The sequence below is a fragment of the Oncorhynchus keta genome, chromosome 27 (genome assembly GCF_023373465.1).
Source record: "Oncorhynchus keta strain PuntledgeMale-10-30-2019 chromosome 27, Oket_V2, whole genome shotgun sequence".
Classification (NCBI taxonomy): domain Eukaryota; kingdom Metazoa; phylum Chordata; class Actinopteri; order Salmoniformes; family Salmonidae; genus Oncorhynchus; species Oncorhynchus keta.
This window is the reverse complement of record NC_068447.1, coordinates 15,326,013-15,352,609: the sequence shown is the minus strand read 5'-3', so window position 1 is coordinate 15,352,609 and position 26,597 is coordinate 15,326,013. Positions and strand designations below refer to the sequence as shown.

At 43.0% G+C, this 26,597-nt stretch overlaps 1 protein-coding gene across 1 annotated transcript; it reads right to left on the bottom strand.

Annotated features, from left to right (window-relative positions):
• Positions 1 to 33: 33 nt before the first annotated feature.
• LOC118359571 (cytochrome P450 3A27-like) lies at positions 34 to 13,027 on the bottom strand. Its single transcript, XM_052481807.1, has 13 exons — positions 12,721 to 13,027; positions 11,025 to 11,118; positions 10,842 to 10,894; positions 9,206 to 9,305; positions 9,012 to 9,125; positions 6,682 to 6,770; positions 6,438 to 6,586; positions 6,050 to 6,177; positions 4,866 to 4,944; positions 3,456 to 3,616; positions 3,081 to 3,307; positions 597 to 759; positions 34 to 345 (listed from the first exon to the last, which is right to left on the bottom strand). Exons 1-13 carry the CDS (start codon positions 12,789 to 12,791, stop codon positions 250 to 252), a joined length of 1,524 nt encoding a protein of 507 aa, XP_052337767.1. The 5' UTR covers positions 12,792 to 13,027; the 3' UTR covers positions 34 to 249.
• Positions 13,028 to 26,597: the final 13,570 nt, after the last annotated feature.

The following is a 26,597-nucleotide window of genomic DNA, read 5'->3' as shown; positions in this document are numbered from 1 at the left end:
CACGTCAATATTTTAGTAATATAGCTAGTTGGGTAGTTTCTTCACTATAAAATCAATGAATTGTACTAATTCCAGAGGGTAAGCCTGTAATATCAATGAGTCTAAGGTGATCCCTTCCATACCTCAATAGGAAGGTTGCCTTGCCCTTTAGACAATTTACTCATTGCCATGCCAACCATGTTTGACTGAAGCAGAAACCGACTTGGCTAGACTAACAGGGTAGTGTCCTGTATACCCGTGCCTCTCCTCTCAATCCTGGCTGGGGGCCACAACACGGGGGACCAGCTTCAGCTTGATGGGCTTCGTTGGGGTGAGGAAGCCGTTGTCAAACAGCTCCAGAGGAACCTGAGGACACATCCAGGAAGTCAATATAAAAACCGATATGAAAACAGCACCACGCAGTCTCTCAATGTAATCAGTTACGGTTTAATTCTGTTTTGAGAAACTAAGTTCACCCAAACAGCTACTACAGTCAACAACACAAAGATAAGCCATCACAAGCAAACATTCAACACCAACATATTCAAAAACTTGCACGCATACACACAAAGACTCAAGCACACCAAAAATCCCATTGAGACGATCAGTAATCTCACTTCTGTCTCCTTGCAGGTGACAAAACTGAAGCTCTGGAGGATCTCTACTGTCACCAGCTTAATGGTCTGGAGGGCGAATCTCATGCCGATACAGTTCCTGGGCCCCATCCCAAACGGAAGGAAGGTGTAGGGATCAATGTTCTCTCTGTTCTCCTTACTGAACCTGAGGACAGAGGAGTGTTCAGATCAAAGTAGCATTCAGCACTGTGTCCAACACTAGAGTAGTGTTCAGCAATGCTACAGAATATTTAACTAGAGTAGTGTTCAGCAATGCTACAGAATATTTAGCTAGAGTAGTGGTCAGCAACTCTACAGACTCTATATCTAGTAGATGTGTCACATCTGCTTCTGCAACGCCCTCTGGTGTCTTCTTGACCTGCAGTTACTCCCCCTGCACACTCTCTCTCCCTCTCTGTGTGATTGTGTGTTTGGAGACAGGTGTGTTGGAGTCAGAGCAGATCCCTACCAGCTGCAACCTGTTCCATAATCAAGACCTCTACAAATACTCAGTCTTGCCACTTCCACTCTGCCAGATCGTAATCTCTGCTCATTTACCACTCTGTCTCTGGCACCTGTCTCCCATTCCACATCTTACCACCCAACTACCTTGCTCTGGATTTTACTCACCACCACTACATTAGAATCCCGTCAGGACCTGTTTACCCTGTTCTACTCAGCTAACTCCAAACTCAGTCTCCACATCTGTTTTTTCTGCAACTCATCCGAGTTACCGGATTTGCACTCCATATCCCTGTGTAAAAAAAAAACATATTTTGGTTCATTCATCCCTGTTTCCTCATCTGAGTCTGCTCTTGGGTTCCCCTGTGTCACTCTGCTTAACAAGTGGACAGTAACTATACAGACTATAACTAGAGCAGTGGACAGTAACTATACAGACGCTATAACTAGTAGTGGTCAGTAACTCTACAGACTTTATAATTAGAGTAGTGGTCAGTAACTATACAGACTCTATAACTAGAGTAGTGGTCAGTAACTCTACAGACTCTATAACTAGTAGTGGTCAGTAACTCTACAGAGAGTAACAATAAGTGGTCAGTAACTCTAGACACTATAACGAGAGTAGTGGTCAGTGGTCAGTAACTCTACAGACTAACTAGAGTAGTGGTCAGCAACTCTACACACTCTATAGCTAGAGTAGTGGTCAATAACTCTACAGACTCTATAACTAGTAGTGGTCAGCAACTCTACAGACTCTATAGCTAGAGTAGTGGTCAATAACTCTACAGACTCTATAACTCGTAGTGGTCAGTAACTCTACAGACTCTATAACTAGAGTAGTGGTCAGTAACTCTACAGACTCTATGACTAGAGTAGTGGTCAGTAACTTTACAGATTCTATAACTAGAGTAGTGGTCAGTAACTCTACAGACTCTATAACTAGTAGTGGTCAGTAACTCTACAGACTCTACAACTAGTAGTGGTCAGTAACTACAGACTCTATGACTAGAGTAGTGGTCAGTAACTCTACAGACTCTATAACTAGAGTAGTGGTCAGTATCTCTACAGACTCTATAACTAGTAGTGGTCAGTAACTCTACAGACTCTATAACTAGTAGTGGTCAGTAACTCTACAGACTCTACAACTAGTAGTGGTCAGTAACTACAGACTCTATGACTAGAGTAGTGGTCAGTAACTCTACAGACTCTATAACTAGAGTAGTGGTCAGTATCTCTACAGACTCTATAACTAGTAGTGGTCAGTAACTCTACAGACTATAAATAGTAGTGGTCAGTAACTCCACAGTCTCTATAATTGCTAGTGTTCAGTAACTGTGTAGTAGGACTCAGTAGAGGAGACTATTTGTTCTTTACTTTGGTAGAGTACAGTAGGATAGAGTAGAGCCAAGAGTTTGGGTCGTTCCACATTAAACAACAGACCATGACTTTTTGGTTCTTTATGAAATTGAATACATTACTTTTTCAAAATATAATACACCAAAAAGTCATATGGAGGAAGGATGTTTGGTAGATGGTTCATTTTGTAATTTTTTTTTACCCCTTTTTTCTCCCCAATTTCATTGTATCCAATTGGTAGTTACAGTCTTGTCTCATCGCTGCAACTCCCCTACGGACTCTGGAGAGGCGAAGGTCGAGAGCCACGCGTCCTCCAAAACACAACCCAACCAAGCCGCACTGCTTCTTGACACAATGCAAGAAGGCGACCTGGTCAGCTTGCACTGCGCATGGCCTGCCACAGGAGTCGCTAGTGCGTAATGAGACAAGGATATCTTTGCCGGCCAAACCCTCCCTAACCCGGACGACGCTGGGCCAATTGTGAGCCACCCAATGGGCCTCCTGGTCGCAGCCAGCCTGCGACAGAGATTCTGGGCTTCAACCCAGAATCTCTAGCACTGTGATGCAGTGCCTTCGACCACTGCGCCATCATGGTCTGTTTTTTATTCCAGTTTTGTGCGAAACGACCAAGTCGTAAAGCAGAGACAAGTGTTACTGTATGTACCGTACCTCTCTGGTCGGAAGACTTCAGGTTTGGGCCAGTGTGTTGGGTGGTGGTGAAGGACCATGATTGGGATCATGACAACAGTTCCCTTGGGGATGGTCACACCATTCACCTCCACGGTCGCCTTGGCAACCCTCTCTAGCCGGCTGATGATGGGATACACCCGCAAGGTCTCGTTGATGACCATGTCCAGATACTCCATCTGCATCAGCCCTTCATAGGTGGGCGGAGCCTGCAGGGAGACAGGCACAACTTCACTACCCTTCATGGGAAAGACTTGAGTGACCTTTGGCCATCGAGATCCTATTTAATTACTAGAGGGGCTACGTCATAAATCCTCAAAGTTCCAGAATGGGGTGAAAATAGCAGCTTGAGGTCACCTTGTCGGGGAAGATTTGGTCGATCTCATCCTGCAGGGCAGCCTGGACGTCAGGGTTTGTTGCCAGGTTATAGGATAGGAAACCTAGTGTGCTGCTGCTGGTCTCATAGCCCCCAAAGATGTATGTCAACGCCTGGGACAGGATCTCATGGTCCGTCAGCCCTGGAACACAACCACAACACAATCGCTCAACCCTGCTGAAAACCAAACATCTAGACCAGCATACATTTCAAGCTGGTCTATGCTGTTCCATGCTGGGTTCTGCTTGTCTATGCTGGTCAAACAGGTCTGACCAGCATGGTCTAATGGGTTCTGCTGGCTGACAAACATTGTCTAGCTGCTTATGCTGGCAGACCAGCATGATCTAGCTGGTGAAACTGGTCTGACCAGCATGGTCTAGTTGGTTATGCTGGCATCCCATCCTTCATTGTGTTTTCGCTGGGGACCAGCCTTTGTTGTGGTTTTGCTGGTGATCAGCATTTGCTGTGTTTTTTGCTGGTGTCCAGTATTCGCTGTGTGTTGGACACTAGTGACCAGCATCAAGTCACATTATGCTGGCTTGCTAAGTGATGTTTAAATCCTATTGGAATTTCATCCGAAGTGGATTCCCACAATCTCTATTCAGATTCCATCTAAACTGGACCTACCATTTCAGTAATGGGTGCAATAAATCCAACTAACAGATTGGATTAGTTTAGAAAAATGTATGTTATTTATCTTTGTGTAGCATAAGATTAATTAATTAATTCATTCATGAATCAATCAACACTGGCATACCACACACCCCAGCAGCCCCTGCAAGGCGGGGGGCTTTCAGGGTCTTTTATCTCAGCCGCGTGTAGAATAGCAGGAAATTAGCTATAGCAATGCTAAATTCTATAAACTTCATTGCAAAATGTGTAGAACAGCATGGGATTGGCTATAAAACGGCACATTTGACTTGTGCTCCAGATACTCAACAAGTCTAGAGAAGGACAGTTTTATTGCTTCTTTTATTGCTTGTATTGCTTCTTTAATCAGGACAACTGAGATGTTGCAAAAGGGTTTTCTAATGATCAATTAGCCATTCAAAGTTATAAACTTGGATTAGCTAACACAACGTGCCTTTGGAACACAGGAGTGATGGTTGCTGATAATGGGCCTCTGTACGCCTACGTAGATATTCCATTAAAAATCCAGCTACAATAGTCATTTACAACATTAACAATGTCTACACTGTATTTATGATCAATTTGAGGTTATTTTAATGGACAAAAACAAGGACATTTCTAAGTGACCCCAAACTTTTGAATGGTAGAATAATATGAAACACTCTGAGATTAGGTTGTACAGAGAGAACCACAACACAATAGCGCAGAACGAACCACAAAATGACCGTTGTCACCCCTGTCCATGATTTTGAGTTACTTACCTTTGTGTGCAGCCTCCTTGGACCTGTGGTCCTGTGGGATCTGAGAGTCCACCATCAGCTGCATTAAGTCCACTCTGGTCTGAAGGGCCAAACCAAACACCACACTTATCATTAATCATGATGAGGATAAGGTTTGGGGTTTATGCCTAGTACTGACTGGGGTATGGTTGGGGTGGAAATTAAATTAAATCAAATTGTATTTGTCACATAGACCTTGCCATGAAATTGTTGCTTATGAGCCCGTCCCAATGATAGAGTTAAATATAATTAAGTTAGTTAGTTAGTTTATTTATAGTTGAATAAATATAAAAATAGCAACACGAGTAATAAAATACACAAGAATTAAGCTATATACAGGGAGAACCCATACCATATCAAGTGCAGGGGTACGAGATAGTAAGGTAGGCTCTAAGCTGACCTTTTTTACAGGGAGCTTGTGTGCGCCTAAGTTGAAAATCTAGGCGTACACAAAGAAATTTAGGAACACAAGTGAAAAATATTTCTGATATTAAAGCTAGAATCCTTCATTTTTGCCATGGGTGCTGGTGCTCCTAAATACAAAATTCCAGGTTGCACAGCTAAATATTTAGGAGCATATGTGAGTAAAATGGTTGCACCGTAGAGCCCATGCAGTTTGAAGTGACGAGGCATCAGGATAGGTTAGGTTTAGGGTAGGTGGTTAGGTTAAGGGTAGGTGGTTAGGTTTAGGGTAGGTGGTTAGGTTAAGGGTAGGTGGTTAGGTTTAGGGTAGGTGGTTAGGTTAAGGGTAGGTGGTTATGGTTTAGGGTAGGTGGTTAGGTTAAGGGTAGGTGGTTAGGTTTAGGGTAGGTGGTTATGGTTAAGGGTAGGTGGTTAGGTTTAGGGTAGGTGGTTAGGTTAAGGGTAGGTGGTTAGGTTTAGGGTAGGTGGTTAGGTTAAGGGTAGGTGGTTATGGTTTAGGGTAGGTTGTTAGGTTAAGGGTAGGTGGTTAGGTTAAGGGTAGGTGGTTATGGTTAAGGGTAGGTGGTTATGGTTATGGGTAGGTGGTTAGGTTAAGGGTAGGTGGTTAGGTTTAGGGTAGGTGGTTAGGTTTAGGGTAGGTGGTTATGGTTAAGGAAAGGTGGTTAGGTTAAGGGTAGGTGGTTAGGTTTAGGGTAGGTAGTTAGGTTTAGGGTAGGTGGTTATGGTTAAGGCTTGTAGCTCACATTGTGTACATTCTTGCTCCTCTCTGCTTTGATCTTCCTCAGGAAGGAATAGAAGAATTTCATAGCACCAGCAGGTAGGAAAGAGACATTACACATTTCCAGGAGCGGACGCATAAACGGGAACAACACTGGAGTGAGAGAAGGAGAGAAGTAACAGAAGAGGAGGAGACAGGAGAGAAGATCATTGAAATGAGGAAACAAGAAGAGATGAGGAATTAATAAAAGAAAAGAGTGGCAATTTACACTGTACATGGAAATGAAAAATATGTTGCTTAATTAACAAGGCTACATCAGAGAGATACAAAGACTACAAAGGCACGTCATTCGTTTTTGACTACATCAGAGAGATACAGGGACTACATTATGTTCACACACGCGCACAGCTTACCTACTAAGATTAGGAGAGGATTTAACAGGTTGAATTTGAGTAGTTTCTTTACGTTGACGACTAAGGGATCGTTGGGTTGGTTGATAGAATCAATGTCAACACTGAACGCGCTACTTGCCACCACGTCCATACTGTAGGCCCCAAAGATTCTGGGAAACACACACACACACAATAAAATGCATGAGAAAGATGTAATGTTACTGCCTCATTCGCGCATTTAACAAACTGCATTACCCATACTCACTCTTTAACTTCCAGGACCTCGTCAGTGTCCACCTTCTTCTGCAGAAACTTCACCAGGTTTCTGGAGTGTTGAGTCATTATCATGAACATCTGTCAAAAAATAAGATACATATAGTCTTGCTACACTAGACATATTCTCACATTTGTTCTGCATCCTGGATTCTGAAGCTCATCTTTTCTCAGGGCTGGATATAGGGAGCCCAGGTCAACAGCTTTCTCAATGATGCTGGATGTATACTCCACTAGACGTACTCTATAGAGGCTGGTTGTATACTCCACTAGACGTACTCTATAGAGGCTGGTTGTAAACTCCACTAGACATACTCTATAGAGGCTGGATGTATACTCCACTAGACGTACTCTATAGAGGCTGGTTGTAAACTCCACTAGACATACTCTATAGAGGCTGGTTGTAAACTCCACTAGACATACTCTATAGAGGCTGGATGTATACTCCACTAGATGTACTCTATAGAGGCTGGATGTATACTCCACTAGATGTACTCTATAGAGGCTGGATGTATACTCCACGAGATGTACTCTATAGAGGCTGGATGTATACTCCACTAGACATACTCTATAGAGGCTGGATGTATACTCCACTAGACGTACTCTATAGAGACTGAATGGATACTCCACTAGACGTACTCTATAGAGGCTGGATGTATACTCCACTAGACGTACTCTATAGAGGCTGGATGTATACTCCACTAGACGTACTCTATAGAGGCTGGATGTATACTCCACTAGACATACTCTATAGAGGCTGGATGTATACTCCACTAGACATACTCTATAGAGGCTGGATGGAAAACTCCACTAGACGTACTCTATAGAGGCTGGATGTATACTCCACTAGACATACTCTATAGAGTCTGGATGTATATTCCACTAGACGTACTCTATAGAGACTGGATGTATATTCCACTAGACGTACTCTATAGAGACTGGATGTATACTCCACTAGACATACTCTATAGAGGCTGGATGTATACTCCACTAGACGTACTCTATAGAGACTGGATGGATACTCCACTAGACGTACTCTATAGAGACTGGATGTATACTCCACTAGACATACTCTATAGAGGCTGGATGTATACTCCACCAGACATACTCTATAGAGGCTGGATGTATATTCCACTAGACATACTCTATAGAGTCTGGATGGATACTCCACTAGACGTACTCTATAGAGACTGGATGTATACTCCACTAGACATACTCTATAGAGACTGGATGTATACTCCACTAGACATACTCGATAGAGGCTGGATGTATATTCCACTAGACATACTCTAAAGAGGTTGGATGTATACTCCACTAGACGTACTCTATAGAGGCTGGATGTATATTACACTAGACGTACTCTATAAAGACTGGATGTATACTCCACTAGATGTACTCTATAGAGGCTGGATGTATACTCCACTAGACGTACTCTATAGAGGCTGGATGTATACTCCACTAGGCGTACTCTATAGAGGCTGGATGTATATTCCACTTGACATACTCTATAGAGACTGGATGTATACTCCACCAGACATACTCTATAGAGGCTGGATGTATATTCCACTAGACGTACTCTATAGAGACTGGATGTATACTCCACTAGACGTACTCTATAGAGACTGGATGTATACTCCACTAGACGTACTCTATAGAGACTGGATGTAAACTCCACTAGACGTACTCTATAGAGACTGGATGTATACTCCACCAGACATACTCTATAGAGGCTGGATGTATACTCCACTAGACGTACTCTATAGAGACTGGATGTATACTCCACCAGACATACTCTATAGAGGCTGGATGTATATTCCACTAGACGTACTCTATAGAGGCTGGATGTATACTCCACTAGACGTACTCTATAGAGACTGGATGTATACTCCACTAGACGTACTCTATAGAGACTGGATGTATACTCCACTAGACGTACTCTATAGAGACTGGATGTAAACTCCACTAGACATACTCTATAGAGACTGGATGTAAACTCCACTAGACGTACTCTAAAGAGGCTGGATGTATATTCCACTAGACGTACTCTATAGAGACTGGATGTATACTCCACTAAACATACTCTATAGAGGCTGGATGTAAACTCCACTAGACATACTCTATAGAGACTGGATGTAAACTCCACTAGACGTACTCTAAAGAGGCTGGATGTATATTCCACTAGACGTACTCTATAGAGACTGGATGTATACTCCACTAAACATACTCTATAGAGGCTGGATGTATACGCCACTAGATGTACTCTAGAGAGGCTCCACAACCCCTGAGTGCTGTGTGTGTACATTCATGTACGTGTGTCTTTACATCTTTGAGTCGTCCACTGGTGAAGGAGGGAGACAGAGTGCTGCGGATTCTCCTCCACTCATCGTCTTCTACGGTTGTTACAGCGTCGTGGAGCTCCCCGTTCAACCCAAAGTCCTGACCACACACATGTTCGAGAGGTTAGGATCAGGACTGAAGGTTAGAGAGGTTAGGGTTGTTTGGGTATTTCTGCTTACCCGTCTGTTGGTAAACACAGAGTAACATTCCTTCACCAGGATGGTTTTGATCATGGCTGTGTCCATCACACCCATTATGGGCAGTCTCCCATCAAATAACCTAAAAGAATGACAAAATACTAAAATAACTACTAAATACTAAGAATGATTAAAAGAGCCAGAATTATAAATAATTCACCAGAGCATTGAAAACATAGTTCCCCTATACTTGTACAAACGCACCCCCCTACACACACCTATCCCCCCACATACACTCTACCCCCCCCACACACACACCTACCCCCCACATACACTCTACCCCCCACACACACACTTATCCCCCCACACACACTCTACCCCCCACACACACACCTACCCCCCACATACACTCTACCCCCCACACACACACCTATCCCCCACACACACTCTACCCCCCACACACCTACCCACCCCCACACACACTCTACCCCCCCCACACCTATCCCCCTACACACACCTATCCCCCCCACACACACTCTACCCCCCACACACCTACCCACCCCCACACACCTACCCCCCACACACACTCTACCCCCCAACACACCTACCCACCCCCACACACCTACCCCCTACACACACCTATCCCCCTACACACACCTATCCCCCCACACACACACCTATCCCCCCACATACCTACCCCCCACACACCCTATCCCCCCACACACCTACCCCCACACACACACCTATCCCCCACATACCTATCCCCCCACACACACCTATCCCCCACATACACTCTACCGCCCCACACACACACCTATCCCCCCACACACACTCTACCCCCACACACACCTATCCCCCTACACACACCTATCCCCCTACACACACCTATCCCCCTACACACACCTATCCCCCCTACACACACCTATCCCCCCACACACACTCTACCCCCCTACACACACCTATCCCCCTACACACACCTATCCCCCCTACACACACCTATCCCCCACATACACTCTACCCCCCACACACACACCTATCCCCCCCACACACTCTACCCCCCCACACACACCTACCCCCCACACACCTACCCACCCCCACACACCTACCCCCCACACACACCTACCCCCCCACACACCTACCCACCCCCACACACCTACCCCCGCATACACACCTCTACCCCCACCCAAACACCTACTCCCACACACACTCTACCCCCCCCACACACCTACCTCCCCCTACACACACCTACCCCCCACACACCTACCCACCCCCACACACACACCCCCCACACACACCTACCCCCAACACACCTACCCACCCCCACACACCTACCCCCACACACACACCTCTACCCCCACCCAAACACCTACCCCCACACACACCAAACCCCCCGCACACACCAGCCCCCACACAAACACCTACCCCACATACAAACACCTACCCCACACACAAACACCTACCCCCCACACACACACCTACCCCCCCACACACCTACCCACCCCCACACACCTACCCCCACACACACACCTCTACCCCCACCCAAACACCTACCCCCACACACACACCAACCCCCCGCACCTACCAGCCCCCCACACAAACACCTACCCCACATACAAACACCTACCCCACACACAAACACCTACCCCACACACACACCTACCCCCCCACATACACCTACCCCCACACATCGCCGTACTTCTGGTAACAGGCATTGTCAAATATGAAGAGACCCTGTGAAAGAAGGGAGGAGATCAGCTTGAGTCCTCATGGTCCTCATGTCACACTATATGGACACCAGTGAGTTCGAGCAACACACTACACAAAAGCAGAAGTAGTAGTATTAATGTAATAGTAACCTCACCCTTTTGTACTCTAAAAACGTCCCTATGAAGGGGAGAGGTTTAGGTCCCTGGATGCCGAGTTTCTTGAAGAATCCATAAGGTGCATACCCATACCTTATTATAGGGTTAGAGAGAAATATTCAGTGAGGGGAACGACCCAATTGTTTCCAACGTGAAGTCTCAGTCGCCCTTTTGAAGACCAGGAACCGTCTTTTTAGTGTGTCGCCATCCTGCTTCATGGAGGAGTTTTTGGAAACATCGTATGCAGTTTGAGCCACTCAAGGGAAGTGAAGTTGCAGGCTAGCTCAGTGCTGTCCCTTCATTGAGTATCTCAAGTTGATGGCCGACAGGGGTACTGCAGGCTGCCAGCAGCCACTATATTATCCTTACGTGTGTGATTTCAGCAAAAAGGTCCCGGGGGGTGTTGTATATGGATAATATACCACAGCTAAGGGCTGTTCTTCTGCACGACGCAACGCAGAGTGCTAGGACATGGCCATTAGGCGTGGTATATTGGCCATACATCCCAAACCCCAGAGTTGCCTTATTGCTATTATAAAGTGGTTACCAACGTAATTAGAGCAGTAAAAATAAATGCTTTGTCATACCCATGGTATGCGGTCTGATATACCATGGCTTTCAGCCAATCAGCATTCAGGGCTCGAACCACACAGTTTCTAATAAAAAATAATTGGTTAAAGGACATAAATCTGAAATAGAAGCAAGTATTCGTAACATGATTGTGTTCGGAATTGTTTTTACATCCATTAATATTGACCATTAAGATTGACTACAATGGGAGATGCTACTTTCTGAAAACATTGCCTGCAGTACCCCGGTCGGCCTCAATGAGAGAGAGCAGTCGTTCTCATTTAGTTAATGTAATAATAGAATATAGAGTAATATTTCAAATCACAGTAGTTAAAGTATAGATAATACACTCAAGATACAATATAAAACACAACATACATTACTTGAGATACTTGTTGGCTATGTAATGTTTACATATAATGTATTTAGCTGTATAGTTTACTGCCTATAGGCTTACGCTGTAACAGAACATGTTACTACTGTGTGATGTTCTCAACTTAAAAGGTACTACGTGTAACAATTCAACAAAAAAATGTATCTTGTTGTGAAAACAAGAGATTTGCTGGCTCCAGTCAATTTGACAACAAGAGATTTGCTGGCCCCAGTCAATTTGACAACAAGAGATTTGCTGGCCCCAGTCAATTTGACAACAAGAGATTTGCTGGCCCCAGTCAATTTGACAACAAGAGATTTGCTGGCCCCAGTCAATTTGACAACAAGAGATTTGCTGGCCCCAGTCAATTTGAAAACAAGAGATTTGCTGGCCCCAGTCAATTTGACAACAAGAGATTTGCTGGCCCCAGTCAATTTGACAACAAGAGATTTGCTGGCCCCAGTCAATTTGAAAACAAGAGATTTGCTGGCCCCAGTCAATTTGACCACAAGAGATTTGCTGGCCCCAGTCAATTTGACCACAAGAGACAGTCTGTCTTTCTTTGAACAATAAGAAAGCTTCACCATTAGAATAAAATTGTGTGTGGGCCAAATAACATTTTTGGGAAAAAATAATGTGAAACACTATCATTCCATTATTACTGTAGATATATTAAGGACATTTTGTCCTTTTCTCAACAGCAGGTTAGTACAAGCATGATTAGTAACCTTTTCTAATAGAAAGGTACTTACCACATGAAGATAGCAAATAGTATCGCTACCAGAGTCCATGTCTCTGTGGAGAATGAAGGAAAGTACCACATCGTGTCTCCGCTCTGTTGCGCTTTTGACTCTGACCGTAGGCTCTGACCGACCTGTAATTCTCTCTTCTTCTTCTCTAATATTATGGCGGTCCACAAAGGAATGGTGTAATTATTTTACTTCCACCTTTTTAAAGGGCTATTCGGTAGTTTGAGGGTTAACGGGCGACTCTTTGCAGAGAGAGAGAGAGAGAATAGAGATAGATAGAGGACTCATATTTATATATGTGCCATTATAGCTTTTATGACACTGTGGGCAGCACCATTGAGGCTACAACATGTAGAAATCCCCACCAGATGAGTACTTTGACTACATTAAAATGGCAAAGGCATGGTGGAAGCCCTCAACGGTGCTACCCATGCTAAAACGCCTTTTGGTCATTATAGGCCTCTATCATTCTCTATTGGGGAGGGTGAGGGGCGGGCAGAAGTAAAACAAATGACACAGGAATGTAAATGATTGACACAGGAATGTAAATGATTGACACAGGAATGTAAATGAAGTCATAGATAGTTCTCTCTGCTACCGCACGGCAAGCGGAACCGGAGCACCAAGTCTAGGTCCAAAAGGCTCCTTAACAGCTTCGACCCCAAAGCTATAAGACACCTGAACAAGTAATGAAATGGCTACCCAGACTATCTACATTGACCCTCCCCCCCTTTGTTTTTACACTGCTGCAACTCACTGTCTATTATCTATGCATAGTCAATATACTCCAACCTACATGTAAAAACTACCTTGACTAACCTGTACCCCTGCACATTGACTCGGTACCGGTACCCCCTGTATATAGCCTCGTTATTGTTATGTAATTTTATTGTCTTACTCCACATTTTTTTAAACTTTAGTTTATTTAGTAAATATTTATATTTCTTGAACTGCATTGTTGTTTAAGGCCTTGTAAGAAAGCATTTCACGGTTGTATTCTGCGCATGTCACAAATAATATTTGATTTTAATTTGAGCAATAACAAGACACAAACAACTAGCTGAAATGAGCTACCTGCGATTCCCTCATCACAAGAAACCACCTTTACCCCAGTCCTGGTGTGTATTCACAAGAAACCACCTTTACCCCAGTCCTGGTGTGTATTCACAAGAAACCACCTTTACCCCAGTCCTGGTGTGTATTCACAGAAACCACCTTTACCCCAGTCCTGGTGTGTATTCACAAGAAACCACCTTTACCCCAGTCCTGGTGTGTATTCACAAGAAACCACCTTTACCCCAGTCCTGGTGTGTATTCACAGAAACCACCTTTACCCCAGTCCTGGTGTGTATTCACAAGAAACCACCTTTACCCCAGTCCTGGTGTGTATTCACAAGAAACCACCTTTACCCCAGTCCTGGTGTGTATTCACAAGAAACCACCTTTACCCCAGTCCTGGTGTGTATTCACAGAAACCACCTTTACCCCAGTCCTGGTGTGTATTCACAAGAAACCACCTTTACCCCAGTCCTAGTGTGTATTCACAGTAAACCACCTTTACCCCAGTCCTGGTGTGTATTCACAAGAAACCATCTTTACCCCAGTCCTGGTGTGTATTCACAGAAACCACCTTTACCCCAGTCCTGGTGTGTATTCACAGAAACCACCTTTACCCCAGTCCTGGTGTGTATTCACAAGAAACCACCTTTACCCCAGTCCTGGTGTGTATTCACAAGAAACCACCTTTACCCCAGTCCTGGTGTGTATTCACAGAAACCACCTTTACCCCAGTCCTGGTGTGTATTCACAAGAAACCACCTTTACCCCAGTCCTGGTGTGTATTCACAGTAAACCACCTTTATCCCAGTCCTGGTGTGTATTCACAGTAAACCACCTTTACCCAGTCCTGGTGTGTATTCAACGGGAACCGCCTTTACCCCAGTCCTGGTGTGTATTCACAGTAAACCACCTTTATCCCAGTCCTGGTGTGTATTCACAGTAAACCACCTTTACCCAGTCCTGGTGTGTATTCACAAGAAACCACCTTTACCCCAGTCCTGGTGTGTATTCACAAGAAACCACCTTTACCCCAGTCCTGGTGTGTATTCACAGTAAACCACCTTTATCCCAGTCCTGGTGTGTATTCACAGTAAACCACCTTTATCCCAGTCCTGGTGTGTATTCAACGGGAACCGTCTTTACGCCAGTCCTGGTGTGTATTCACAGTAAACCACCTTTATCCCAGTCCTGGTGTGTATTCACAGTAAACCACCTTTACCCCAGTCCTGGTGTGTATTCACAGTAAACCACCTTTACCCAGTCCTGGTGTGTATTCACAGAAACCACCTTTACCCCAGTCCTATTCACAGTAAACCACCTTTATCCCAGTCCTGGTGTGTATTCACAGTAAACCACCTTTACCCCAGTCCTGGTGTGTATTCACAGTAAACCACCTTTACCCCAGTCCTGGTGTGTATTCAACGGAACCACCTTTACCCCAGTCCTGGTGTGTATTCACAGTAAACCACCTTCATCCCAGTCCTGGTGTGTATTCACAGTAAACCACCTTTACCCCAGTCCTGGTGTGTATTCACAGTAAACCACCTTTACCCAGTCCTGGTGTGTATTCACAGTAAACCACCTTTATCCCAGTCCTGGTGTGTATTCAACGGGAACCGCCTTTACGCCAGTCCTGGTGTGTATTCACAGTAAACCACCTTTACCCAGTCCTGGTGTGTATTCACAGTAAACCACCTTTATCCCAGTCCTGGTGTGTATTCACAGTAAACCACCTTTACCCCAGTCCTGGTGTGTATTCACAGTAAACCACCTTTACCCAGTCCTGGTGTGTATTCACAGTAAATCACCTTTACCCAGTCCTGGTGTGTATTCACAGTAAACCACCTTTATCCCAGTCCTGGTGTGTATTCAACGTAAACCACCTTTATCCCAGTCCTGGTGTGTATTCAACGGGAACCGTCTTTACGCCAGTCCTGGTGTGTATTCAACGGGAACCGCCTTTACGCCAGTCCTTGGGTGTATTTACTAGGAACCATGTGGAAGAAAACGAGCTGAAAAGGAAAGGAACATACCTCATTTTGTCCAATAAGAAACAAGTTTTTGTGCAAAAAGTGTCACTTTACAAAATGTTTTGCTACGGTGTGATACATGTGCACTTAAAACGCAACTGAAGGCAAGAAACAACTTCTCTGATAGCATCGATAATAAGTCAGAAACATTTATTCTAGTGTCAAAAGGACTACAAAGTGTAGGCTAAAAAGGATAATTTTGTTCATAATGTCCCCCGTTGTATGACCTTTTATTGTCCCCAGCACAAGGTGCACCTGTGCAATGATCATGCTGTTTAGTCAGCTTCTTGATATGCCACACCTGTCATGCCAAAGAAGAAATGCTCAGTAACAGGGATGTGAAAAAATTTGTGCACAAAATTTGAGAGAAATAACCTTTTTGTGCATTACATGTTGCGTTTATATTTCTGTTCAGTGTAAATTTGGGGTCGGCTTTTCTCTGTCCTCTATGTCTACATTTGTAATGGTAAAGGTTTACATTTTTTAATTTACGTATTTAATATATTTTGAGTCTTGAGGATGCGCTCTGAGCATGTGGGCAGGGCATGTGGGCTAAGCATGTGGGCAGGGCAGACATTTAACAGAACAGAAAACAGAAAACATTATTAAGCAAAGTGCTTCTTTGTACTTTGAGGCACTATGCCCTTTTAGGGCATTTAAGCTCCAACTCCTCTCCTAATGTACCAAAAGCCTGTGCATTATGTCCTTGCACATACAGAGCAGTCTTTCTCCAATGTAAGTGTTGTGGTCAGTTGCATTACCTTGCAAATTAAATTAAAATATAGTGGCTGGTGGGGGTCTAATTGGGAGAGTGGATCCACCAAGAGACTGAAATGAGATGAGTGGAGGCCCCACACACTTCAGAAAGGTGTATGATGCCCTCCCACTCACCCCGTCCCAATCCCTCGGATAGAGCACCTCTCCACTCTCCCCAATAACCGCCATCTTAGCTATAAACAAACAAGGAATAATAATGTCCTTATTCATTTTACAGCAGGTTAAGTCACAAAAATAAATACAATTACATTTGTTAGTTTTCACTCAAAACCTAATGGATGACCAGTAAAAGCACAAACCAAGTTTATTCACCTACTGGGTCAAACAGCTGTTTACACAAGCACATGTATTTATACCCTCCAGTAGGCAGAGTCCAATCCTTGCACATCTAGTCAGCCAATACATCTCTGTTGCTAGTCAGGAACTTAATTGGTTCCTCTCAGTGGTGTAGTGGGCATGTAAGTATGTGTGTGTGTGTGTGTGTGTGTGTGTGTGTGTGTGTGTGTGTGTGTGTGTGTGTGTGTGTGTGTGTGTGTGTGTGTGTGTGTGTGTGTGTGTGTGTGTGTGTGTGTGTGTGTGTGTGTGTGTGTAACAGGACAGTTCCTTGTCATGCATGACCTGACCTCAGGCCAAATTCCTCACTCCTCCATGGCTGTCCAACCTTATCAGTACAGATACCTATAAAAACAATTTAAGTAGTACTTAAAATATTTGTACTTAAATACTTTACCACAGGAGGTCAGGAAGTGCAGCTCAGTTTCCACCTAATTTTGTGGGCAGTGTGCACAAAGCCTGTCTTCTCTTCAGAGCCAGGTCTGCCTACGGCGGCCTCTCTTATTGAGTGTGTACATAATCAAAGCTTTCCTTCGTTTCAAGTCAGTCACAGTGATCAGGTATTCTGCCACTGTGTACTCTCTGTTTAGAGCAAAATAGCATTTTAGTTTGCTCAGTTTTTTTGTTAATTCTTCCCAATGTGTCAAGCAATCTTTTTGTTTTCTCATAATTTGGTTGGATCTAATTGTGTTGAACAGACCCCCAGGACCAGCTAGCCAGCTGAACTCTTCTCCAGGTTAGTCTTTCACTAGGTGATGGCTTTGTTATGGAAGGTTTTGGAATCACTTCCTTTTAGGTGGTTGCAGAATTGAATGCCTCTTTTCTGGAATTTGATTATTGTTCTGTGTACATTATTTGGTGTTTTGCGTTGTACACAGAGGATATTTTTGCTGAATTCGGCATGCAGAGGTCAGTTTGATGTTTGTCCAGTTTTGTGAATTCTTGGTTGATAAGCGGACCCCAGACCTTGCAACCATATAGGGAAATGGGTTCTGTCACTGATTCAAGTATTTTTTGGGTCAGATCCTAATTGGTATGTCGAATTTCATGTTCCTTTTGATGGCGTAGAAGGCTCTCCTTGACTTGTCTCTCTGATTGTTCACAGCTTTGTGGAAGTTACCTGTGCCTCTGATGTTTAGGCCAAGGTATGTACATTTTTTTGTGTGAAATATGAGACTTCCGACTTCAGTGCATTGAAGACAACTGTGAAAAAAACTAGCTCCGACTGGGAAAAATAGTTTTGAATGGCATAGCCTCGGGAAGTAGGGGTAATGGGGGTGCTGCAGCACCAACTGATAAGTTGAAATAAGTCTGCCAAAATTAGGCTATAAAAAAACATATTACTCCTTTCTGATCAGACATCAATACAATTATTCAAAATACTACAACAGATAACATAATTTAGCTACAGAGGATCAATAGCTTCTAAAAAAAGTCTACATTTTATCACAAAGCATATACTGTAGTTGGGAAGCCTGCAATTTGTGCTGCAAGCACACCCAGTTGTGGAAAAATACATTAAAATACTACTTCAAATCAAATTTTATTTGTCACATACGGCGAATACAACAGGTGTAGACTTTACCGGGAAATGCTTACCAGCCCATAACCAACCATGCAGTATTTTTTTAAATATGTAAGAAAATATATATATGCAAAAATGTACATAAAAAACAAATAAACTAAAGTAAGAAAAATAGTAACACAATAAAATAACAATAACAAGGCTATATACAGGGGAACCGGTACAGGGTCAATGTGCGGGGGTACAGGTTAGTCGAGGTAAATAGTTTGTAATAGTTTGCAAACCCTGCAACATCTGACGAGCATAGGAGTTGGTGTAGTAGGATTCAGTCTTAGTCCTGTACTGATGCTTTGCCTGTTTGATGGTTCATCAGAGGGCATAGTGGGATTTCACATAAGCATCTGGATTAGTGTCCCGCTCCTTGAAAGCGGCAGCTCTACCCTTTTGTTCAATGCGTCTGTTGCCTTTAATCCATGGCTTCTGGTTGGGGTATGTACGTACGGTCACTGTGGGGACGATGTCATTGATTCACTTATTGATGAAGCCAGTGACTGATGTGGTAAACTCCTCGATGCCATCAGATGAATCCCGGAACATATTCTAGTCTGTGCTATCAAAACAGTACTGCAGCTTAGCATCAACGTTATCAGACCACTTCCATATTGAACAAGTCACTGGTACATCTTGCTTGAAATTTTGGGGGGTATTTAACCACCCCTTTTTCTCCCCAATTTCAATATCGTCTCATCACTGCACTGCAACTCCCCAATGGGCTCACGAGAGGCGAAGGTGTAGTTAAGCATCCTCCGAAACATGACCCCGCTCCTTAACACCTGCCAGTTTAACTCGGAAGCCAGCCACACGAATGTGTTGGAGGAAACACTGTTCAACTGGTGACCAGGGTCAGCGTGCAGGCACCTGGCCCGCCACACGGAGTCGCTAGGGCGCTTTGAACCAAGTAAAGTCCTCCCCCCCGGCCAAACCCTCCTCTAACCTGGACGACGGTGGACCAATTGTGCACTGTCCTAAGGGACTCCTGGCCACGGCCGGTTGTGTCACAGCCCGGGAATGAACCTGTGTCTGTAGTAACGCCTCCCTGCTTGAGGTTTCGCTCATAAGCAGGAATCAGGAGGATATAATTTTGGTCAGATTTGCCAAATGGAGGGCGAGGGTGGTCTAGAGTTTTTCCCCCCTCTGGTTGCACATGTGACATGCTGGTAGAAATGTGGTAAAATGGATTTAAGTTGTCATGCATTAAAGGCCCCGGCCACTAGGAGAGCTGCTTCTGGGTGAGCATTCTCTTGTATGCTTATGGCCTTATACAGCTCATTGAGTGCGGTCTTAGTTCATTCATCGGTTTATGGTGGTAAATAGACAGCTACGAAAAATATAGAGAAACTCTCTTGGTAAATAGTGGGGTCTAGAGATTATCATGAGGTACTCAACCTCAGGTGAGCAAAACCTTGAGACTTCCTTAATTTTAGAGATCGCGCAACACCTGTAGGTGACAAATGGACATAAACCAGCACCCCTCATCTTACCGGAGGTTGCTTTTCTGTCTTGCCGATGCACGGAAAACCCAGCCAACTTTATATTATCCATGTCCTCATTCAGCCACGACATAAGATATTACAGTTTTGAATGTCCCGTTGGTAGGATAGTCTCGAACAGAGCTCATCCAGTTTATTCTAATGCAGATTATCCACTCACTGACGAATTCTCACCAAGCACCCCATCTGTGCCCCCTGTATCGGCATCTTCTCTTCATGCGAATGATGGGGATTTGGGCCTGGTCCGAGAGGAGATGTAAATCTTTCGCCTTGGATTCGTTAAAGAAAAAATCTTCTTCCATTTCGAGGTGAGTAATCGCTGTTCTGATGTCCAGATGCTCTTTTTGGTCATAAGAGACTGTGTACAAAAAAGTTACAAACAATGCTAAAAAACACACAGAATGGCACGATTTGTTAGGAACCCATAAAATGGGAGCCATCCCCTTCGGGAAATCTTGAGTAATTTGGTCATTACTTAAGTAGTTGCTTTTAGTTGAGTTTATTAATGAAAAACTACACATGCACATGAGTAAAATCATTGAGGATAAGACACAATAAAATCTGTGACTTATTTCCATTCTGGTCTTGAGACAAGATGGCTAGGCAAGATCCAACATGGCTGCACACAGTACGACAGTGAGATAATAATAAATAAAAACCAAGAAAAATAACATCTATCTCATCATCGCAGTTGCACAGAACACGTCAAACAGTTTTTTACTTTGTTTTTAAAGCTGCCCATAGAGGACGTCGTTTTTATGGGCAGAGAAAACACATTCCACTCTGAGGCTTCAGTATACAAGAACGTACCTTTCCCAGGATTACTTTTGAACCTGTATAAGCACACATTAACAATATCTGATCTGGTGCTGTAATTGTGTGCATCCCTAACATGGGGAAAGTAATCAATTAGATATCTGGGCACAGAACCATAAATACACCGAACCCAGTCTGATCTGGGACACCCTAGCCTCAACAGGCAGCCAGTTGAGTTCCTGAAAGCAGCTCTTACCTAAGTGAGTGCGTGGACTCACCTTCAATATTACCCTGATCAGCTTATTCTGGGATATATGTAGCTTCCCCTTCAGAAGCTTAGCTAATCCTAGAAACCAGGAAGTACTAGCGTAGTCAAAATGGCATTGAATGAGGGTGGTGACTAGCACTCTCATGGAGTCCTTATCAAGCAGCATAGACTTTCTAGACAAAAACTTAATCCTGGCATTAACCTTCACTAGCATTTTAGTGGCAATACACACATCCCAAGCTTCCATCAAGAATGCATCCCAGGTAGCTAACATAGGGGGTGAGGTGTTGACTACTAAAACCTAACTCCACTCTTATTTCAGAGGTCCTACACAATTGCCTCAGTTTTACCTAAGTGCAGGGATAGCTTATTATCGCCAAGCCATTTGCTTGGTTAGTAAGCTCTGTGCTAAGTTTTACCTAAGTGCAGGGATAGCTTATTATCGCCAAGCCATTTGCTTGGTTAGTAAGCTCTGTGCTAAGTTTTACCTAAGTGCAGGGATAGCTTATTATCGCCAAGCCATTTGCTTGGTTAGTAAGCTCTGTGCTAAGTTTTACCTAAGTGCAGGGATAGCTTATCATCGCCAAGCCTTTTGCTTGGTTAGTAAGCTCTGTGTTAAGTTTTACCTAAGTGCAGGGATAGCTTATCATCGCCAAGCCATTTGCTTGGTTAGTAAGCTCTGTGCTAAGTTTTACCTAAGTGCAGGGATAGCTTATCATCGCCAAGCCATTTGCTTGGTTAGTAAGCTCTGTGCTAAGTTTTACCTAAGTGCAGGGATAGCTTATCATCGCCAAGCCATTTGCTTGGTTAGTAAGCTCTGTGCTAAGTTTTACCTAAGTGCAGGGATAGCTTATTATCGCCAAGCCATTTGCTTGGTTAGTAAGCTCTGTGTTAAGTTTTACCTAAGTGCAGGGATAGCTTATTATCGCCAAGCCATTTGCTTGGTTAGTAAGCTCTGTGTTAAGTTTTACCTAAGTGCAGGGATAGCTTATTATCGCCAAGCCATTTGCTTGGTTAGTAAGCTCTGTGCTAAGTTTTACCTAAGTGCAGGGATAGCTTATTATCGCCAAGCCATTTGCTTGGTTAGTAAGCTCTGTGTTAAGTTTTACCTAAGTGCAGGGATAGCTTATTATCGCCAAGCCATTTGCTTGGTTAGTAAGCTCTGTGCTAAGTTTTACCTAAGTGCAGGGATAGCTTATTATCGCCAAGCCATTTGCTTGGTTAGTAAGCTCTGTGTTAAGTTTTACCTAAGTGCAGGGATAGCTTATTATCGCCAAGCCATTTGCTTGGTTAGTAAGCTCTGTGCTAAGTTTTACCTAAGTGCAGGGATAGCTTATTATCGCCAAGCCATTTGCTTGGTTAGTAAGCTCTGTGCTAAGTTTTACCTAAGTGCAGGGATAGCTTATTATCGCCAAGCCATTTGCTTGGTTAGTAAGCTCTGTGCTAAGTTTTACCTAAGTGCAGGGATAGCTTATTATCGCCAAGCCATTTGCTTGGTTAGTAAGCTCTGTGCTAAGTTTGCTCTCCAACAAAGTTTTACTTGTATGAGACACCAGAAGAGTCATCTGCATAAAGGAAAAGACGGGAAAGACGTCCTTCAGTCGCTTTCTGGGTTTATCTCTACTTCATCATTCATATTTTTGACAACTTACTTTTATTTCACTACATTCCTAAAGAAAATAATGTACTTTTCCCTGACACCCAAAAGTACCTGTTACCATTTCAAATGCTTAGCAGGACAGGAAAATGGTCCATTTCACAGACTTATCAAGAGGACATTTACTGCCTCTGATCTGGCGGACTCACTAAACACTTCATTTGTAATGATGTCTGAGTGTTGGAGTGTTCCCCTTGCTATCCGTATATTATAAAAACAAGAAAATGGTGCTGTCTGGTTTCTCTAGTATAAGGAATATAAAATTATTTATACTTTTACTTTTGATACTTTAGTATATTTAAAACCAAATACGTTTAGACTTTTACTCAATTAGTATTTACGACTGGGTGACTTTCAATTTTACTTCATTTTCTATTAAGGTATCTTTACTTTTTCTCAGGTATGACAATTGTACCTTTTGCCACCACTGAGCACGCCAAATATAGAACAGCTAGTTGTGTTGTGGCCACATTTTTGTGCTGAGCGATTAGTGCTTTTTGAGGTCAGTTCAATTTTGCTTCGATTATTTAAAAAGGTATCAAGGGTTTTCGATTAGTTATTTTTTACTATTAAATGTACTATGCATTATGTGGGTTGAATGCTGTAACAACACATAATAAAACAATTAATAAAAGTCCCATGATGGTAGTGACTGCTTATTAACCATTATTTATTCACATTACTTTACTTTAATAAAATATTTCAGTTGTTGTGTATATTACATGTGTTAGATTTGATAAATATTATTTCATTCCAAGTCATCGTCTCATCTCTATAGAGCTGCTGCCTATGCTGTCTGACAAAATCACTATTTTGTAGTTCTTCAAATTAAATAAGGTTTACTTAGATCATGTATACTGAACAAAAATATAAACGCAACATGCAACACTTGGGAGCCAGGCCCAAATCAAATCAAATTTTATTGGTCACATACGCATACTTAGCAGATGTCATTGGTCACATACATACTTAGCAGATGTTATTGGTCACATACACATACTTAGCAGATGTCATTGGTCACATACACATACTTAGCAGATGTTAACTAGTGACTCCCCGTCCCTGGTGCGGGAGCGTAATCATCAACTGACACTAATTAGCATAACGCAACGGACATAAATATTCCTAGAAAATATTCCTATTCATGAAAATCACAAGTTAAATATATTGAGACACAGCTTAGCCTTTTGGTAATCACCCTGTCATCTCAGATTTTCAAAATATGCTTTACAGCCAAAGCTAGACAAGCATTTGTGTAAGTTTATCGATAGCCTAGCATAGCATTTTGTCCAGCTAGCAGCAGGTAACTTGGTCACGGAAATCAGAAAAGCAATCAAATTAAATCGTTTACCTTTGATGAGCTTCAGATCTTTTCACTCACGAGACACCCAGTTAGATAGCAAATGTTCCTTCTTTCCAAAAATATTATTTTTGTAGGCGGAAAACGTTGATTGCTCCATAATATCGACAGAAACATGGCAAACGTTGATTATAATCAATCCTCAAGGTGTTTTTTAAATATCTATTCGATAATATATCCACCGGGACAATTGGTTTTTCATTAGGACCGATTGGAATAATGGCTACCTCTGTATTTGACTCGAGAATCACTCTGGGAGCCATCAGGTGACCAGTTGCGCAATGTAGCCGCTCACGGGTATTCTTCAACATAAATGCGTAAAACTATGTCACAATGCTGTAGACACCTTGGGGAATACGGAGAAAAAGTAATCTGGTTGATAGCCCATTCACTGCTCAATAGGGACGCATTGGAACACAGAGCTTTCAAAAGATGAGTCACTTCCTGATTGGATTTTTCTCAGGCTTTTGCCTGCAATATCAGTTCTGTTATACTCACTATCCTAAGCTGTCAATTATATGCATATTCTAGCATCTTGTCCTGACAAAATAACCCATTTACTTTGGGAATGTTATTTTTCCAAAAATGAAAATATTGCCCCCTAGATTCAATGTACTCTATAGTAAACTGTAGTATTGTTTATGTGGGATCTGAGACTGGAATATTGCTTATACCCGGCGTGTGTGTGTCTCGGAGTGTGTGTGTGTCAGAGTGCTGAGTCACTGTGAGAGTTTGGAACCTGACTGGCAGAAACCAGACTGGCTGGTTGGGTTGTCTCTGAAAGAGAGAGATTGGTACTGATCAACTATCTGGCCAGAGGTCAAGGTCATACATATCTTGTTGGTAATAAATACCTTGTTCATGCTGATAGCCTACACACAACTGGCCAACAGGTGAACATATAAGTGACTGGGGAACAAAACAGACTCAGCTCAAACATCTTGTCTATTCAGTGGAACATTTTTACTTCAGTCCAGCAGTATTATTGTATATTTACACAACAGATTACATCATTATATAACAATACATTCCTAAAAACATTAAAAACTAAAAACATATTTGAATCCTAAGCAACCTGCCTACATATAGTTTGAAGTACAATACCAACACAGCTACTGTAGTAGGTCAAAGCTGTGTGTTGGAAAACCTTGGTAGAGCATGGGTGGAATAGGTATATAGGTATTGTGGTGCTGTAAAACCTTGGTAGAGCATGGGTGGAATAGGTATTGTGGTTCTGTAAAACCTTGGTAGAGCATGGGTGGAATAGGTATTGTGGTGCTCGTGTGAATTTCCTTTCTTTTTCGGCGTCAGACCAATGCCTAGAAGATGATTGTACAAAATGTTACAACATTTCTAAATGCAAAATGTGTCTTTCAAAGATGTAATTTCTGCCTCAATTTAATATCTGTGTGTGCCCTTGAACAAGGCATTTAAGCCCAATTGCTCCTGTAAGTTGCTCTGGAAAAGAGATATGATGGTAGTGAGATTTGAATTTAACATTGAGCTTCAAATAATGCCTGTACTATTGTGAGGGCTATCACCCCCACAATATTACAGCATGAACAGAGGAGTTGACAGTAATACATACGGTATATAACGATATATGCCATTTAGCAGATACTGTTTTCCAAAGGCACTAACAATCATGCGTGCGTCGTTTTCTTCCCCCCTCATTGGTTTCGTTTAGGTACGACAGTCTCAGGCGTTCTATTGCAAAGCGTAATATACAGGAGGGGTTGGTGGACACGGTATGTGAGTTTTTTAAGAGGGTTATATGAGGGATACTATCTTACATCAGTAAAAGCATTAGATAATTCATGGTCATATATTATATATTGTGTTGCAGCAATCTCTTGCAGGTAAGTTAGTTAGTGATCTGTGGTTGTTCAATGCCTGAACATAAATTATTTTACAAAACAAATGAAGGCACACATGGTTAATACAATTGTCCATATCGTATTCAATTTCAAGTTATTGCATGACCCTTGAGATGAGGCATCTTAATGTCATGGGGTTCCTGAGAATATTACACAAAAACCTACATATAGACCGAGTGTGCAAAACATTAGAAGATTGAGTTGCACTCCCTTTTGCCCTCAGGACAGCCTCAATTCATTGGGGCATGGACTCTACTAGGTGTTGAAAGTGTTCCACAGGGGTGCTGGCCCATGTTGACTACAATGCTTCCCACAGTTGTGTCAAGTTGGCTGGATGTCCTTTGGGTGGTGGACCATTCTTGATACATACACACGGGAAACTGTTGAGCATGAAAAACCCAGCAGCGTTGCAGTTCTTCACACTCAAACCGGTGCGCCTGGTACCTACTACTATACTCTGTTCAAAGGCACTTCTTTTGTCTTGCCCATTCACCCTCTGAATGGCTCATCCTTCCCTTCATCTACACTGATTGAAGTGGATTTAACAAGTGACATCAGTAAGGGATCATAGCTTTCACCTGGGCAGTCTACAGTCTGTCATGGAAAGAGTAGGTGTTCCTAATGTTTTGTACACGCAGTGTAGTCAACATTTTAGCATTATAGCTAGTTGGGTAGTTTCTGCACTATA